The sequence below is a fragment of the Maylandia zebra genome, linkage group LG16 (genome assembly GCF_041146795.1).
Source record: "Maylandia zebra isolate NMK-2024a linkage group LG16, Mzebra_GT3a, whole genome shotgun sequence".
NCBI lineage: Eukaryota > Metazoa > Chordata > Actinopteri > Cichliformes > Cichlidae > Maylandia > Maylandia zebra.
Window position 1 is genome coordinate 32,188,803 of NC_135182.1, and position 19,324 is coordinate 32,208,126.

Sequence of the window (19,324 nt, forward strand, 5' to 3'; positions counted from 1 at the left end):
AACATATTTTCTTATGGGTGCACTCTAGAACTATTAATAATTGTTTCGTTGATGGTGTTTTAAGATGGGAAAATAATTAACACTGCTACCTGTTACAGTCTGAAAAGGTCTGCATGTAAAAAGAACATGTTTTTATTTATTTTTTTAATGCACAGAGTTGAAGCAGCACTTCACTGACAGCTTGAAGAGAACATCATTAACTGCACATGTTTTTTTTTCTTGGATATTTCTATTGCATCACATTGCAAGGCATTCCTGGTATTTTGTCCACCCTCTTTACATCCCTATCTGTTGTTATACATTCAGACATTATAAAAACAACAGATCTATATATGCTGTTAGCCAGAACACAGTGGCCGATTTACTTTGCACACAACAAAAATCTCGAAAGGCCTGACAGTACAGTGCCTTATGTGATAACAAGAAAACTACTTCTCCAGTTAGTTTGAAACCAGGGTTCATTGTGAGAATGGATGGAAATTTTTGACACAGTGGGAGACCACTGCCCTTAGGTACACGAGTCAGTCACACGGATGTCTGGAACCGTCTTAATCATCAAACAGCTTGGCTGCAGTTTGCAGATTTCCTGTTGTGACTGGCTCCACTTTGAGGTCTTTAACTTGTACATTAGTATTAACTAACTGACCTCATGCAGGGTTATCTCCGCTTTATTGATTAAGTAGCTGTACAGAGTATTCAAATCTACTCAGTTTGGGATAATTACAGGTATTCTGCCCATGTTATGTCCTAAAAAGAGAGGAGGCTGGATTCTGAATGGATCTCAAATCACTGTATTACATAAGTGTAGCTTGAATGGAAAAACTTTAATGATAACCAAAATGCCCTTTTCATCCACGCCCGTGTTGATCTCCTGTTTATTTCAGTTCTATTCATGTAGTGCCATTTACAACAAAATCATCAGCTCAAGGCAAAATTTCTGTTTCAAAATGGTTTAATGGTTTCTTTGGTGTAGTATGAAAGTCCATAGCTAACATGTTTGTCAGTGAAAAAGCTGTCAAACTGACATTTATCTCGACCTTTGGCTCAGGTATAATTAACAGTTGGGATGTGATCCATTCTTTCATTGTCCAGTGCAAAATCTATGCCCTCCTTGTATGCAGATTTTCATTTTGCAAAACCACCCAGTGGGCTTTGTTTGCTGGGTATGTTAGATATCCATGCCCTGTGGTATTATACTTACTACCGATGCCAATATTTTTTTTTCAGGGCAGGAAAAAGGTTGCATCATATTTTACTTGCACTGATGCTTTTGCATTAGCTTCCCATACACAGTCATCTTCCTGTCTTAGATGCTTTGCCTCCATACACATGACTTCATTTAACAACCTTCACCTCAGTCTCTCGAGGCTGCTTATTTAATCGTTCTGAAATCGCTCAAGTTATTTTAAGAGCTTTGAGTTCAGAGGGCCAACCATTGAACTGTATGAGATCAGTCTGTTTTTTTCTGACTAATTTTACTGGCCGGGTTAATGATCACTCATGTTATTACTGATGTGTGAAAACATTTAACTGCAATGGAGCTCTGCCTGTGTGTATCCATATCTATGTGAGTGATGGATGTTTGACTGAAATGGACTTTCTGAAATACAAATTAGACGGACGTCAAGGGAAAAAAACACAAACTTTATTATCATCTTTTTACAAAACATTTCAGAATCAACCCCAACAAATAATAGATCCAATACTGACCTTCATGGTGCAAATGATCAACTTTAAACATGATCTGACACATTTCCTCAAACAGCACCAAACTACGTACATCATATATTACCTCAGTGCTAACCTTTAACTTTTTGCTGCTCTAGCACAGAAAAAAAGGTGTTGACTCGGTTTATCAACAAAAGCAACAAAACAATAGGTGGACGACATACAGAGCATTTTAGGGTGAAGAGAACATGAATGATGCCATGAGCATAAATGAGAAAAGTATGGCAATCAAAAAGGCAACTGAGTTGTTTGCAAAGTTGTAAGGGGCTGCATCTTGGTTGACCTCTGTGCACACAACCAGCAGATACCCTGAACCTACAAGCACAACCATTATTGTGCAACATGAAAAAATAAACACATTAATGGCTAGATTATAGAGAAGTGGAATAGGTGGTTAGCCTCCGTGTGCCACATAAACTGTTCACATTAGCTTCTTTTGTTTTGTTGAACATTTGAGGCAGATGGTTGCCATGTAATATTTTAGACATTGTGTGGTCTGTAACATCTGCTGCATTGGTCTTTTTAGTGCTAGTGCAAAATATTTCTGCAAGTCTTTTTTGACAACAGGCAGCTATATACCTGATATCAAAATCTCATAGTAATGTGAACAATTTTTACCCACTCTGCTCAAGTAATTACAGTTAGAACAGTTTTACATGAACACAATGTTTAAAACGCATCAGCCTTCAATCAGTGAGTGCTCCATTTGTTCATCTGAATGCAGCCAGATGAGTGATAATGTACAATGTAGAGAGATACATTCACAATGTAAGTGTGTAAAGATGTGAAATGTAACAAAACAATATCACTGACTCTATACTCAAAAGTAATAACCCATATATAATCCATTCTATCCAAATACTCAGGACCTGGGCCAAATTTGTAATGGCCCGACCAATAGTTCATATAAGATTTATGCATACATGTATGAACACTTTGTAAGTAAATTGTGTAATTATTGTAATATAGTCAGAATTTTTGAAAGAGTGGGATTGAGAAAAAAATGTAATAGTTGCACGTCCTATCTTTTTCAGCATTTCTTGCCTATATCTACCTCAGCTATCAAAAAAGGTAAAAATATCCCCCCAAAACAATCTTCAGTCACATGACACATGAAGGTATCCCCTAGTTTTGATCTTATAGCCTACACAAGCTGAAACAAGCGCTGCACTTGCTAAATAAATTTTTTTCTTGCAGAAAATACAGGAACATTTAGGCTTACATTTTTTATTTACCATAATGAAAAATAATTTCAGCATGTAATATTGTATGTATCTAGTGTAATAATATGGTAATTATTTAATACATCATCTGAAACCGACTTCATTTGAGGGTGACCTTCTTAACCTTGTAACGTTCAAAAACGTTTGCTAAATAATTGTTTACATCATTTAGCTTTGATGCACCTGATTGAAAATATACCCGTGTAATTACTATAGCCCAGTGTGACATGTAAATATTAGTTAAAAACACATATTTGAAGTACATTCAGCTTCAGATTGAGCAACAGGGCCAAAAGTTGTGTGTCCATTTAGAGATAATGGTACATGTTCACAGGATCTTTCATTTCTGGTAGCATCAATATTCCCGTTGATGCTACCAGACCTTGGATTCTCAAACCTTTTGGGCCAGGTCCTCTTCATCATCCTAACAACAATTAAGCATATCTTTATTACCACCAGGGATCATGTATGCAGCTGAAAGTATTTCTATTCTGAAAAATATTTTAGCCTGATGTGCTGTGATGTGTCATACCAGTCAAAAGATATTGTAGGTGGGAGTAATGGAAACACTGTAGACATTTTGTTGGAGTAATTTGGACCCAATGTGTAGGGATGCACTTATACATATAACGCCACAGTGGCATGACTCATCAGCCCTGGAAACTCATGCCAGAATTCATAATCATTGTCAAATAATAATTGCTGATGACTGCCCCTCCATAAGTTTGGATCTGAGGTTTCCTCCTTTCAAAAAGGGAGTTTTTCCTCCCCACCAGCGCTAAGTGCTTGCTTATAGCAATTTTTCAGATTGTTGTGGCTATTTTCTACTATCCTGTGTTTACCTTTCAACAGAAAGAACTGGTGCGAAACTAAATATATGATATACTTGGCTTATTTCTTGGGTCCCACTGTTTCTATAATGTTGGTCAAATTAAGCAAGCTGGCATATGGGTCATAATTAAAATCCAGTAGGAGATTGTCAGGTGTTCATATGGACACTGACACTACCTAGTGGCAAGTTCTGAGTGCAGCTGCTTACTTCCAGAAACGCCCCTGTGAACACATACCATAAAATCAGTACAGTCACCCACAGTACTCTCTGTATTAGATGGCAGCTGCAGAGAGTTATACATACGTGTATGTAAGCACGGCTATCAACTGAATCATGTGTAAATACTTAAATTGAAAAATATGCTTTCAGTGTTTTCAATATCCCAACGTTTCATGCATGCTTACCAGTAACACTCTACACTTTCTGTTTCTAAAATGGCTTGCTTCCTACCACTTTGTAACAAGTGTCTTCAAGGACACTACCCATGAGCTTTTCAGCTCTTGTGATTTACAATGAAATCTTTACATGAGCTACATGTGAGCGCAAATATACACTAGAGAATTCTGAAATCGCTCCATATGGCCCATGCTGCTTGTACACAGTAGCTATGACATGACGACATGAATAATGTAAATATGGTGGTGGAGTATAGGTGAATAAAAAGGGCTTTATTCATCGCATGCATTTGAATTTCACTTGTTGCTCCAGTCATTTTCTTGATATATTTTCATTTTTCTATCCCAGCTTTCTGTCAGGTCTCACGAGAAACTCAGAAAGGCTAATATTTATGCATTAGCACGGTTTCCTTTTTTTTTTTTTTTTTTTTTTTTGTTCTGGCTCACACCCTCGGTCATTTCAGACTGGAGTCAGAGTGATACACCCATCCCTTTCACTCTTCCATTTCCGTTTGGTTCCACCTGTTTGATTTGAAAATGAATGTGAAATGTAGTCTGGTTTGTGCGTCATGCAGATAATTCTATAGTGTACATACAATGCTAGGACGAACAGGCAAATGTCTACAGGCACAAAGTAGAGCACTAATTTCATCAATAATGAAATCAGTGTGAAATGATTTGGAATAAAGTAAATGATATAGCTGCTGAACTTTTGTGTTGATTAATGTATTGTCCCAGCTAGCAGTCTAAAAAATGGGTCAGTGTAAAAGGATGTGGGGCTGGAGGAGGGACAACCTCATTGTAAATTGTTAAACCAATACTTAGGTTTACTTTGTGTTTACTTTCAGGTGCCTGCATTACAAAAGAACGAGTATGGTGATGTCTTATAAAACGCGAAATACAACACAGTGATGTAGTGCATGAGATGGCATGGAAGATGCTAGAGTGGAGTAAAACCTTTCAAAAACGTAAAACGAGGTGTGAGGAGTCCTAGCAACAGTGCAGATACACATGTTTACACTATATACTATAAATAATCAAAGTTAAAGTCACTTAAAAAATACCAAACACAGAGAAACCAATAAATTAGGTACAATGCCATTCATTCGCTCAAGAGTCATGTGATGCACTGAGGAAAGATGGGTTGAAACTAGAGTGTGCCCATTCCAGTGACTTCAGACGTCAGCCTAAAACAGTACAGGGAAGAAGGGGGAGGAGGGGGGAGGGGGGGCGGGGGTAGACAGAAAATAAAACAACTGTGAAAGAAGAACTTTCGCTTGGCAGTGAAAGTTATGCTGCAATGGTTGCCTTTGTGCTTGAATTTTCTTGCTTGGTGCATTTTCTTCACAGAGACTTGACACCATATTCTCATTGCACCCATTCACATAAAACAGATGTGGATACATAACCATGCAGTACTAAAGCCTCTCATGAAGCCATGCAGTGGACTAAAAAAAACAAAAACACACAAAAAAACATAAAAACATTAAAAGAAAAACGGTGTTATGAAATAGTGAGTTGCATTACAGAGGCATCACATCACTCTTCTTACTAACAGCATTGCTCAGTAGCACTCACGTTTCCTGCCTTTTTTTTTTACTTTATTTTTTTATTTTCCCTTTTTTTTTTAAATATTATTTTTACTCCTTGTAGACAATGACACAAGAGGACTTTATAGGCAAATTTATATAACGATACCAAAAAGAAACACGATATTCTTGAAATGAGGCATGCTAAATAAATAGTTGAAGAAGCTGTTTGCTTGTTTTTTGGGGACAATATGCTTATTCGCTGCATTGCAGGAAGTAAAAGGAGAAGATCAATGGTATTCTGATGTGGGTTCTTTAAATGTGAAGCTGGAGGAAGGGAGGACAGGTGAACACAAGTTACCTGGCTCTGCTGGAAGCTAACATAATCTACCTATTTAGACATGTAAAGTAAAGCTTCTTTGTAATTATCAAACTGTGCATTACTCTTTTTTTCATCTTTGGTCTGAAGAGAAGTGGGGATTTGATTTCCCTGTAACCAATCACCAGAGACCAAAGTATCCATCTGAATCAAATGTTGCTTTAAGCTTGATACCAAGCGTCGACCTCCAGAGTTTCAATATGAAGTCAACTTTGAAGTGACAAAAAATGATGAAAAAAACAACCTCAGGCTCGCTCTAAAAGCTGGATTTCTAACTCCAAAACTCAGTTTCCATAGACTCAGATGTTGAAATGCTCAAATCTAGAGCATGTAAACATGTTTACAGCTTGACACAAAACAATTTTCTCCCTCCTGAACCCCTGTATAGGAGGGTTATATACTCAATTTAAACTGCATTTGGCCATAATTCATGCAGTGTAGTGGCACGACTGTTCTGACCAAGGTACAAAGTAACAGTGCTCAACTCCAAATTTTTAAAGAATAAAGTATCCAGTCTCAGCCTTTAAATAACTGTCCACTGTAGTGACCACTATGCGTGAAAGGGCTGTTTTCTTGTATCAGTGTTGATGGTATACTTGCACATAAACCACTACATTGGACACTGATGTGTGACTCCATACCCTGCCACCCACACCAAAGGTGATGTTGTCCACCTAAGTGGACATGTAAGAAAAATCTTTGAAAAGTACTTGTTATTGTTACCACTGGTATTCCATATTATATATTCTGTATTTATATATGTGTATATATGTATATATGGTATATTTATGCTTTTATCCTTACTCTCATTCCCCTTTATTGTATCTGTAACATGCAACTTCTGTCGGTGCTCTGCTACTGGAAACTGAATTTCCCAGAAGAACCCACCCGAGGGATTATTAAAGTTTCATCTCATCTCATCTAATCTCAAAAAAAAGAAATTTAAAAATCTTTTTTCATGCCTAAAGATGAATAAAAATACTTGAGAAAAAAATCCTGATTAAGGTTGTCATAATTCATGCGTGAAAAGGTTAAAGAAATTAAAAAAGAGAAGAGAGAGAAAGTAAAAGTATTCTCTCATTAATATATATTTATTTCACAACATTGTCAGTGTAATTTAGGATAAAAAACTGTGACAATATATAAGCAAGGCGAGGTCCAAATGCCGATGGAACTGACTGATCTGATAAGATGGATGGAGGTGGTACAAGTGGTGGTTCAAGTCGCCGAAATGGACTTCTCATCCATGTTGGTTTTTGGTTCCTTTTGAAGGATTTTTAATGCAGATACCTCATGTGTGTTTAGACATGTTTGATTGTACTAATAGACCATCGAAAAAAGTTGACTCCAAATATTAGTTTTTGAAATTCAACAAAAGAAATCTTTGTTTGTTGCTTAGCACTAATTATCACTAGTATCTGTGTTTCTGGGTTTTACCTGTAAAGTCTAGGGAAAAATCCACGACAACAGCTTGCCATTAATAGCCTTGATTAGCTAATGAGTCACTCGCTTTTAGATGTGTTTCTGGGTGGATTTGTTTCCTTTACGTAACAGCTGCTTCCCATTTAAGACACAGAAATTGTAATTAATTTTCTTGTCAACATTTCTGCAAAAAACAGTGAATAAGCATATTTTCCAAAGTAAAAACTATTTTTTTAATCTATACACTGGCTACATCCATTGTTAAACAGACCCCGGTGTCAATACAGGCCTCTTACAGGCTAGAGCTGAAGTTATATGCACAACTAGCAAAGCAAAAGTCCCACAGGATAACACATAGAGGTTTATCGTGAAGTTGTGGTTTTGATGTTAGCTTCTGAAAACAGAACCAGATTTGTGGCGACTTCAGGATGTTGTCATGGATGAAGGGTCATTCCACATGGCGGCCACGTCCCTGAACCTGCCATTGGAATTGCGGGAAAGCAGTAGCCATTAGTTTCTTTGTGGGCTGTTCTCTAAAATCCCCTTTAGAAGTCAAAAACAAAAAATCGCTTTGTGTTGAGCATGTGGGTTCCCCTGCACTAATGCTGATAACATATGACTTTGAGGTGCAGGTAGCCTGTGGACATCAGTGCTGTTCTGTTTTCTCAGAGCTGCGGATTTTACATTTATTTTCACTGGTGATAATGAATTAGGTTTCGCTGGATAGAGGAGAAACAGGGGTAGTGGAGCATGCCAAGAAAACTTAAAAACTGTTTCACACTATCTACTGGTATGTATACTATCTTACTACACAGCCACTGCTCTTTAGTCCTGCATGGGATTTAGATGTAACTGTCTTGGAGTCATTTTCTTTTTATTTAATTACACTGACAGCTTATGTGCAAAAACAGTCTTACAGCAGTTATATCTCTAAATTAAGCTCGCAGAGATTGTATACCTTCTTGTGTCGGCCAACTTTGTGAACTGAAGTAAGCATTGAACATTTGATGATTCATTTATTGATCATCCAATTTACTAATCTGCAGATTCTGTTCAAAGGCACAGCTTACTCGTTCCAGTAGTTGGCCTTGCTCCCATGAGACACTTACTAGCAAAGAGTGTTCTCCCAGAAACTTACTGCATTTTAATGTCTACACTTGGTTGGATGTAAAGAACAAAAGTCAAAAGGAACAAACAAAGGGAAATAGGGTGGGGGGGGACCCAGCATGGCTCACATTATTCATGGGCTTATCTGTTGCTTGTGTAAATCTGACAGATTTTTTTCTCTGCATTTTCTAGAGTCTCATCAAAGTCTCAGTGTCAAAAGTAAACTTGTCAGCGACCTCCTTTTATTCCAAAAAGCCCAATCAGAGAGAGAAGCTTTCTTGGATCTTCACTATGAGCATGCTCATTCAGATGTTACTTTTATCTTTAATGTTGTGCTTGAGCCCAGCAGAGTTGAAAGGTTACCTGGCATTGATGAGATACTGGGCCAGGCTGATGTTAGCGGGGGTCCCTGTGATGGTAATCTGACGCTCTGATGAGCCCTCCATGGCATTTGCAATTTTGATCTGCGCCCCAGACATCTGTCGAATCTCATTTATTTTGGTGCCCTGGCGTCCAATAATGCACCCTATTAACTGTGGGGAAAGAGCAAAAGTCTTTGAATCTGAACAAGGCTTCACGTCTGGTAATGACAATCATTTCTTCTTTATAACACTTACATTTTTAAAAAGATGGCATCTCAGTGCAATCATTATTTCTATATATTTACAAATAGACAGTAATCCTTTCTATTAAATTTACATAAAATAGTTAGATCAATTTATCTCTCCGGCTTATAAAAAATCCCCTACATAATATATTTAAACATATATATTATTATTTAAAAAAAGTTTCCATAGGTTTGAAAAGTTACATCTGAACAAACCACAAGACTTTTGGAACAGTTTCATTAGAACAGATGAGACCAAATTGGAGATTTTTGAAATTTCATCTGGCGGAAACAGCAATACATGACTGTATTCTTGAAATTGATGTCTCGTGAAACCTTTCCAGCATTACTTACATCATTAGGAATGGTGAGTTCATGGGTGCTGGCTGGTGGACTGGCATCCAAACCTGCACCGCGGACATTATAAGAAAAGACATTGCAATTTCAATACTTTAGCAGAGTTCATCTCTAAAAGGAACTTTTTCTTTTTTTTTTTATCAAAGGTAGCACATCCACCTAGCAGCAGGTCAGCTGAGTTAAAATAAACTACCCTGTTTTTTCTGGCTTTATATTAATCAAGGCACTACGAGTAATGCCTAGTAAAGTGCAGCCACTAGAATTTTTTTTAGCTGCTGTTGATTATTTAATTTATATTTATTAAGTGAAAGAAATTAAAAACATATTTCCCAAATTACACAGCAAAATCTTACAGTGGGGCAAAAAAGTATTTAGTCAGCCACCGATTGTGCAAGTTCCCCCCACTTAAAATGATGACAGAGGTCAGTAATTTGCACCAGAGGTACACTTCAACTGTGAGAGACAGAATGTGAAAAAAAAATCCATGAATCCACATGGTAGGATTTGTAAAGAATTTATTCGTAAATTAGGGTGGAAAATAAGTATTTGGTCAATAACAAAAATACAACTCAATACTTTGTAACATAACCTTTGTTGGCAATAACAGAGGTCAAACGTTTACTATAGGTCTTTACCAGGTTTGCACACACAGTAGCTGGTATTTTGGCCCATTCCTCCATGCAGATCTTCTCGAGAGCAGTGATGCTTTGGGGCTGTCGCCGAGCAACACGGACTTTCAACTCCCGCCACAGATTTTCTATGGGGTTGAGGTCTGGAGACTGGCTAGGCCACTCCAGGACTTTCAAATGCTTCTTACGGAGCCACTCCTTTGTTGCCCGGGCGGTGTGTTTTGGATCATTGTCGTGTTGGAAGACCCAGCCTCGTTTCATCTTCAAAGTTCTCACTGATGGAAGGAGGTTTTGGCTCAAAATCTCACGATACATGGCCCCATTCATTCTGTCCTTAACACGGATCAGTCGTCCTGTCCCCTTGGCAGAAAAACAGCCCCATAGCATGATGTTTCCACCCCCATGCTTCACAGTAGGTATGGTGTTCTTGGGATGCAACTCAGTATTCTTCGTCCTCCAAACACGATGAGTTGAGTTTATACCAAAAAGTTCTACTTTGGGTTCATCTGACCACATGACATTCTCCCAATCCTCTGCTGTATCATCCATGTGCTCTCTGGCAAACTTCAGACGGGCCTGGACATGCACTGGCTTCAGCAGCGGAACACGTCTGGCACTGCGGGATTTGATTCCCTGCCGTTGTAGTGTGTTACTGATGGTGACCTTTGTTACTTTGGTCCCAGCTCTCTGCAGGTCATTCACCAGGTCCCCCCGTGTGGTTCTGGGATCTTTGCTCACCGTTCTCATGATCATTTTGACCCCACGGGATGAGATCTTGCGTGGAGCCCCAGATCGAGGGAGATTATCAGTGGTCTTGTATGTCTTCCATTTTCTGATGATTGCTCCCACAGTTGATTTTTTCACACCAAGCTGCTTGCCTATTGTAGATTCACTCTTCCCAGTCTGGTGCAGGTCTACAATACTTTTCCTGGTGTCCTTCGAAAGCTCTTTGGTCTTGGCCATGGCGGAGTTTGGAGTCTGACTGTTTGAGGCTGTGGACAGGTGTCTTTTATACAGATGATGAGTTCAAACAGGTGCCATTCATACAGGTAACGAGTGGGGGACAGAAAAGCGTCTTACAGAAGACGTTACAGGTCTGTGAGAGCCAGAGATTTTCCATGTTTGAGGTGACCAAATACTTATTTTCCACCCTGATTTACGAATAAATTCTTTACAAATCCTACCATGTGGATTCATGGATTTTTTTTTCACATTCTGTCTCTCACAGTTGAAGTGTACCTCTGGTGCAAATTACTGACCTATGTCATCATTTTAAGTGGGGGAACTTGCACAATCGGTGGCTGACTAAATACTTTTTTGCCCCACTGTAAATTAAATTTCCTGCTTGGAGAGAAAAGGAAACACATTCAGAAGGGGGATCATGAACTTTGTTTAATCAGTTACTCATTCCATGTACAGCTATGCAGACAGGCACAGTAAGGGTTAAAAAAAGAAAAAGAGAGAGAACGCTGTGTGGCTGCTCAGGTAACAAAATTAAAAGATATACAGCTGCCATGAAATGAAATCTAACAACCACCATGGGATAGATGACCCTACGTAAAACACACGAGGAATCAGTAGAAGTGTGAATCGAATGCACCTATAAGTCAAACAGCATATAATGGAAATCAGGTTATAGCTGCTTATTTACTAATGCTGTTCCGGTATATCAGCCGTGTAATTGGTTTCTTACATCATTGTTTTGTTATTTACAGTCTGACTAGCTTGACTCCTTTGCTCTCTGTTTCACCCATTAGGTTTATTTCACTTTTTGAGGTTAGACGATGAGGGGAGACAACGTTATTTGAGTTGTCAAAAAATCCAGAACTTGATATGTGGATATAAATGGAATAAAAGTAGCATGGTGGCTTAAATGTGATTAATCATAACTCCAAACCTTTGTGAAACCCTTCACCGTAACTTGACATGCATCTCACAAGAAATGCAACGTTGACTCAACACAATGAATGTGATTAGCCCATTCAGTACTGTTGATTCACGGTACTGTCCACGTCTTCTTTCGCCGCTAGGTCAAAGAGAGAAACTCCACCACCAACTAGTGTTTTGGTGTTGAAACTGCAACAAACCAGCACATGGCCTTTTTGCGTGGCGCCTGCATGCTCTCCCTGTGCTTTGGGTCACCAGGCCTCATAAAATATCCTGATATTCTGTTTTATCTCAGCCCAGCATACTTGTCTCACAAGTTACACTCAATTTCAAGAGTTTTGCCGTCCTGTTTATTTATTTTCCCAACAAGTTAGAATTTGAAAAAATAAAATAAAATATGGAAGAAAGGAAAAGCCAAACCAATAACCTACAACCTTGCTAGACTGAAATATGCATTCCACAGAGGTGAACTACAGATGTTTCTTATCCACCCGGACTACTCCCGAAAGCCTTGAATCCACATAAATCTCATAGGTGACCTTTTTTGATCTCAAAATGCTAAGTTTGCATTTCTGCATTCATTATAGCTAAGGCTTTTGGATAAAAACGTACTCACGAGACCTTCATTTGATCAACTGCACAGATGCAGAGGTTGCGATGCACATAGGATAATATAAACACCAAGAGCTATAAAAGAGCTAGAGGCACAATTATTATTGTAGAATCGGGCCTGTGGCATTAGAGTCTCCCTCCTTAATGGAAAGTCAACAGCATAAACAATTTGCCCTGTTTCCAAGAGATAATGCAGTTTGGAATACATCATTTTAAAGTGAAGCCCGAAGGCATTTTTTTACCTTTCAGTGGCAAAATATCAGACATATCCAAGAAAAAAAAACCCATATATGGACAAATCAAAGAAAGATAGAAACTACAGGGGCCAAGACATGCTGTGCCAAAATAGAGATAGGGTGCAAGGTAGGGAAAGAGAAAAATGTTTCTCTGGATGCAAAGAGAAGGAAGTATCTATCGGGCCTCGTGGGTACGTACCAGGGAAAGCAGGGGTGGTCTGTCCGAGAGGGGTAAAGGGGGTTTGCTGCATAGCCAACTGGTGGAGCTTGGTCAACTGCTGAAGGGTTAGGAGGGAAAGTAGAACTAAGAGGTTACTGTTACACAGGTCACACCAAGAAATGAAGCCAACCAAAACTAGAGTGAAGAAACGGTGAGGAAAAGGAGGCCATGGCACGGGGTGGTGGAGGATAAAAAGTAAGAGAAAAAGAGATACAGAGAGAGGATGATTGTCTGTCGTGGAGATGGACTCTATTAGATAATTTGATATTTTCCTTTCTGTTCTGCCTGTTTCTTTATCATTTTAGCATAGTGATTTTGAAAATGTGGACCCACTGGTGAGCACATTAACATTAACTGCAGGAAATAATTTTTATTGCCCTCTTAATTACCACGTCTTTCTAAATGGCAGTTTTGACTCACACTCAGAGAACCCATATGACTGCAAGAGCACCTGCTCTCCCAGCCAGTATGGTCACAGGATGTCCATCCGCTGCTGTATATCATTTCCGTCAGGAATAAGGGAAGGCCGATACTTTAAAGGCTTCCTCTCCTTTTAAGAGGAGTTTTAATGAGGGAGGAAGAGGGTGTCAGGCCCGTACTTGAGTGATTGTACCGTCAACCACCACCTCCACTGGCATCAATCATTGCCCAACTTTGAATTAGTGGATCTGACACAAGGTAGCTCTTGAGATGCTCTTACGACAAGGACAGATGAAGGCAGATTATTAATGGTGACTATATGGTCCACTGGAATTAAAGAGCTGTCTACATCAAAACTGCCATTACTGTCATTTCCTTGATCGTTAACACCAGGAGCCACTGGCTTGTTATCGACCAGATCTTTCTGGTAGTTCAGCCACAATAAAACCTTAAACTATAGACAGCCAGTGGTTCTGAAAGTGGAAGGGCTTTATAGCTTATCTCATAAGAGCTGATGTGTGCATCTAATCAAATGTCTGCTCTTTATATACGAAACAACGCAGGTTTGTTTCAAAATTAAATTTTTAAAAAGAGACTAAGAACTTACATCTGGGTGTGGTATGGCGTACTGTCCCTGAATTGTGTAGGCCTGGAAAGGTAAAACATAGAAGAAAAATCAGACTTCAGTATCAGAGGGGGAAAAAATCAAATAAAGAACAAATCAGCTTGTACACTTTCAAACACTTTCAAAAAGCCTTTCAGTCACTTACAAACACTCATCTTGGGCATGAATCACTTTGGGCTTTAATCAATTCTTTGAAGTGTTCTTTTTTCCGGAGTGGAATGATTGTACCGCATACATCTTTAATTACTTTAAAAATACAAGAATTGCGTGCACAAGCTTGAATTTATTGTCGATTTTCCTTCGATCACACAGGGTCAAAAGTTTGTGTACATGCTTTAATTTATACCTACACTCACTTAAATCTTTTAATAAGTGGTTCTACAATGCCTTTTAACTTGTTAATGAGTTGCTGCCTACAACTCATAGTTTCTTTTTGCCAGAATAAAAATGATTTGATTGACAGGTGAAGGTCTTTTAAAGCCAGTCCTTAAAGACCTACAGATTCCAAGATCAAGGATGTTCCAAGCTGACCAAGCAACAATCCCCTGCTCAAAAACCAACACATTTAAGCTCAATTGAACCCATATGGGTAAGTCAAATACCATCTGGAGAAAAGTTTTATGTTTGGAGGAGTAAAGGTGAGGCTTTCAAATCTATGATGGGATCATGCTCTGGAACAGTTTTTCTACTTTTGGTAGTGGTGCATTCCATAAAGTGGATGAAACAATAAAGGAGGACTACCTTCACCGTAAACGTTACCTCAGTTTAACATTATGTCAGAAACTTGCTCATGGCTTCCAAAAGTGTCTAGCTGATGTGCAACTTCCACTAATATTTAACCAAATATTAGTTAGTGGTGTAGTTATATATTTGACCCAGTGTAAATATTTTTGACCCTGTTTCAAACTTACATTCAATTAAAACGTCATTAAAGTTGTATACTGTGCAATCATTCCACAACGGATGAAAAACAGTTTAAAAAAAAAATCATGAAAAACACAAAATAACCTTGACCTTCATGCCCAGGATGAATATATGTAAACCTCTGACCACAACTGAATATTCCTTTTTCTTATTATGTGTCTATGTACTATATATAATGTATATATTACATATAATACTGATTATAAATTTTGGTATGTGTTTCTAGTGGGGCGAAGTGGGAGTTCGCCTTGTAACCGGAAGGTTGCCGGTTCAAGCCCCGGCTCGGACAGTCTCGGTCGTTGTGTCCTTGGGCAACACACTTCACCTACCGCCTACTGATGTTGGCCAGAAGGGCCAATGGCGCGATATGGCAGCCTCACTTCTGTCAGTCTGCCCCAGGGCAGCTGTGGCTACAACTGTAGCTTGCCTCCACCAGTGTGTGAATGTGTGTGTGAATGGGTGGATGACTGGGTGTGTAAAGCGCTTTGGGGTCCCTAGGCGGGACTAGTAAAAGCGCTATACAAATACAGGCCATTTACCATTTATTTACCATTTAGTGGTAATGACATTAAAGTGATGGTTCACTTAATCTTATGCATCATTAGCAATGACATTAACTAACATTAATTGATGATCCACTTAAGTGTTAGCATATTCAAAGCAGTATCAGAAAAGGCTTATTATATGTAGATGAAGTACAATGACATCCAAGTCTTGGAAGTCCAAAAATACAATAAAATATATCCGATGACTGGCAGAAAATGTTTCATAATGTCCATAAAGCGCATTTGCTGATGGCTGCCAATGCAACTTAGTGCTGCTTTATGACTCCTCATTTTTGGTTCTCCTGTTTCATCTTTAATTCATGGATTCAACTGTATAAACAAAATAGCTGCCTCGGTCTCAGGTGAGTAATCATTCAAATCCCAGTCTAGACTGTGTATGTATATGCTAACGTTAAACATAGCATATTAGTCAACTGAATTACCTTATTTTGGACAGATGTTTTTGCATTTCTGTCTGTGCATGTTTTTTTTGTTTTGTTTTTTCTAAATCAGACCCGTGTAAGTTGTTTTCTAAAGGCTTCAGATGTGGGGGGTTTTTTTTCCATTTAACACCCAGTGATGATGATTATTCCCAGACAAAAGGAAAATTGGAGTCATTACAAGTTCTTATGTGCTCTGTTCCTCCAGCGCATCTCTTGTTTGCTAAGTTTTCAAATTCATTCAACAGCTTTTAGTCCAAATCTGCAATTAACTTATGGATATGGCTGGACAGACATTAGTATGCACCCAGCATTCTTGTTGACATTAATGCCATTGTTACTGATTCACACATTATGGTTCTGCTACCGTCCCTGCTTCCCTCTTTCACTATCCGGTGCACTCAAACAACAATGACTGTCCAGCCAAAATGCACTCACCAGCCACTTTTTTTAGGTACACCTGTTAGGTACACCAGCTGCTTGTTAATACATATATTAAATCGGAAAATTCACATGGCAACAACTCAATGCACTTAGGCATGTAAACATGGTCAAGACCAGTGAATCTGAATGTGGAATGGTTGTTGGTGCCAGGCAGGCTGGTCTGAGTATTTCAGAAACTGCTGATTGGCTAGGGCTTTCCCACAGAACTATCTCTAAGGGTTTCCAGAGTCCAAAAAAGAGAAAGTATCCAGAGAGCAGCAGTTAGATGAGTGAAAATGGACGAGAAAAGACTGGCCAGATTACTTTAAAGTTAACAGTAAAGTCACAGTAGCTTAAATAACTACTTGTAACAACCAAGGTATGGAGAGGATCATCTCTGAATACATAGCATGAACCTTAAAGCAGATGGGTTACAGCAGCAGACAGCGTGCCATTCCTGTCAACTAAAAAACAGGAAGCCGAGGCTACAATTCACATAGATTTATCAAAACTGAACAACATAAGATTGGGAAAACATTGCTGGGCTCAACAAGTCCAGATTTCTGCTTTGACTTTCAGTTGGTGGGGTCAGAATTTGAGATTAGCAAAATGGAAACATGGTTCCATCCTGCACTGTATCAACACTTCTTTTGCTGTTCGTGGTATAATGGTGCGGAGGACATTTCTGGCACACTTTAGGCCCCTTCGTAGCCAGTAAGGCTTGTTTTAATTCTTATTTTTATGTCTATTTAAGCGTTATATGACAGCATGTTTGCACTAAGTACCGCAGCAATTTCCTAATGTTGTAAACCTGCTCAACATTTGGCAATAAAACCCTTTCTGATTCCGATTCTAAACACCCCAGCCTGCTTTCAGTAGGATACCACACCATGTGATAAAACTCAAGCCAACTCAAAATGTTTTCTGAATATGTCAGTGAATTGGCTACGCAATTGACATCCACAGTCCCGATGCAATTGAGCACATGTGGGATGTGATGGAACAGGAGGTTCACATCATAGATGTGTTGGAGAAGAATCTGCAATAATTGATGCTATCGTGTCAATGTCGACCAGAATCTCTGAGGAATGTCTCCAGTAACCTTGTTGAATCCAAGACATTAAATAAGGCAGTTCTGACACCAACAAGTGGTCCAACTGGGTACCAGCTAGGTGCACCTAATCAAACTAATAAAATTGAGCATTTATCATTTGCACAAATGCAAGATCGTTTAAATATAAGTCAGTCAAATATAAGCCACATTCATTTCATGGTAACAGTGCTAGTTCTGACAGAGAGGTTCCTACTGCTACAAAAGCCAAGCAACCAGATAGAAATTACTACAGGAATAAAACTTCTATTTTTACTGAAGCCACTCCCCCAATATAAAACAACTAAAGCTGTAATTTTTGTGACAATCATCCTTGTCAGAACCAATTTCTCTCTTTTCTATGCAAAAGGAACAATGATTAGGTAGTTTCACACAGTAGTAGTTGATCAATATAAAAGTACTTCATTGTGTCTTATGACACAGTAGGTTTAATTACATTTAAGAAGTGCTCTCTCATCTACTGCTTTCCATTTATTCCAGCCTAAAACGTGAAAATTGAACGATTTGTACATCAGTCATTCACCCCAACCACATCCTTACAAGTTTCTAAATGTCATTTAAAAAATACGATACAACCAGCTAATATGCTGCACCTAAATCTGCTAAATAATATAGTTTAGTCTTATATAAAATTTATTTTTAGGCGACAGAGTTGCAGAAATTGCAAGTGTGCGAATAAAAGTTAACAGAAGCTTGCACTAAAGAGGCAGTGATGCTGATGCTGCAGCAAAAGCCTCAAGTTGGCTGTAGGCACAAACTAACAAGCTAAAGCTAGTTCAGCACTTACCTGGCCACCAGAAAAAATGACAGGGGTGGAGGTGGGCTTTGGGCGGTAAGGGATAGTGGCACCTTTTGGTGGGGACTAGGAAAAACAAAAGTCAGAGTTAGTCTAAAGCAAGATAATTGCAAATGTAAGTGCGTCAAACTCACATCTGCACAAGAATTGTTTTACTTTTTTTATACTCAACAATGAACGGAAACTAGTTTAAAGATGAGCAAATTATAAAGCTAAAGATGCCAATTAGCTGAGCAGGATGCTTGCCACAATTTGTTTGAAGGTAACAGAGCATGCTAAGTGAAAATATTAAAATCAGTTCATTATTGTACCAAGGAAATTTTCCCAAAGCCTAGTCCCACATATAGCAAGTAAACTCCATTATTTTAGCAAAAGTGGCTACAAGGTGATGCTAGTTTCTGTTTTGTTACCTCTTTTTAGCTTTTGTTCCCTGTCTTTAGAGTTGTTATGCTAAGATACACTAGCTAAATGGTTGTTATGCTAAGATACACTAGCTAAATATACACATAAAATAGCTTCTTATTTAATGTGTATATTTAATGGTACTGATGTGCTCTTTTTTTTTTTTGTTAATAAAACCTAGAAAAGAAAAAACAGAGAGTGAACAGTTCTTTAAAATACTGTAATATTTTTTGACTTGGTGTATCACTGTGTGCAGTGTAATGCATATGAAGCGGGATAGCATCCACCCACTTATCAATTCACATATATAATCATATTTTCCAAAGTGCTTTACTGCAGAAAAGCAGAGGAATTATTCTGAGGCAATAAAGTGTCTTGCTGAGAGAAACGTTATAGTTTTCACAAAGAAAATGTCTTTAGTCTTCATGCACTGCTGTGTAAATGCATCACCTTATTTTTTCTGAGCCATGACGAA

The 19,324-nt window shown here is 38.5% G+C and overlaps 1 protein-coding gene across 10 annotated transcripts in view; it reads right to left on the minus strand.

The window, feature by feature from the left end:
• Nucleotides 1-1,623: 1,623 nt before the first annotated feature.
• pcbp3 (poly(rC) binding protein 3) overlaps nucleotides 1,624-19,324 on the minus strand; it is an 85,108-nt gene continuing 67,407 nt past the window's right edge. For 4 of the 10 annotated variants that reach the window (XM_012921306.3, XM_076875300.1, XM_076875301.1 and 1 more), the window contains 6 exons: nucleotides 18,439-18,513; nucleotides 14,191-14,232; nucleotides 13,143-13,221; nucleotides 9,577-9,629; nucleotides 8,979-9,148; nucleotides 1,624-7,986 (listed from right to left, as the gene is read on the minus strand). In XM_012921306.3, the coding sequence (XP_012776760.1) occupies nucleotides 7,932-7,986; nucleotides 8,979-9,148; nucleotides 9,577-9,629; nucleotides 13,143-13,221; nucleotides 14,191-14,232; nucleotides 18,439-18,513 (474 nt within the window). In that variant the 3' untranslated portion in view covers nucleotides 1,624-7,931. The remainder of the gene's footprint in view (nucleotides 7,987-8,978; nucleotides 9,149-9,576; nucleotides 9,630-13,142; nucleotides 13,222-14,190; nucleotides 14,233-18,438; nucleotides 18,514-19,324) is intronic. The other 6 variants (XM_012921310.3, XM_076875305.1, XM_012921309.3 and 3 more) reach the window with 3 other exon arrangements.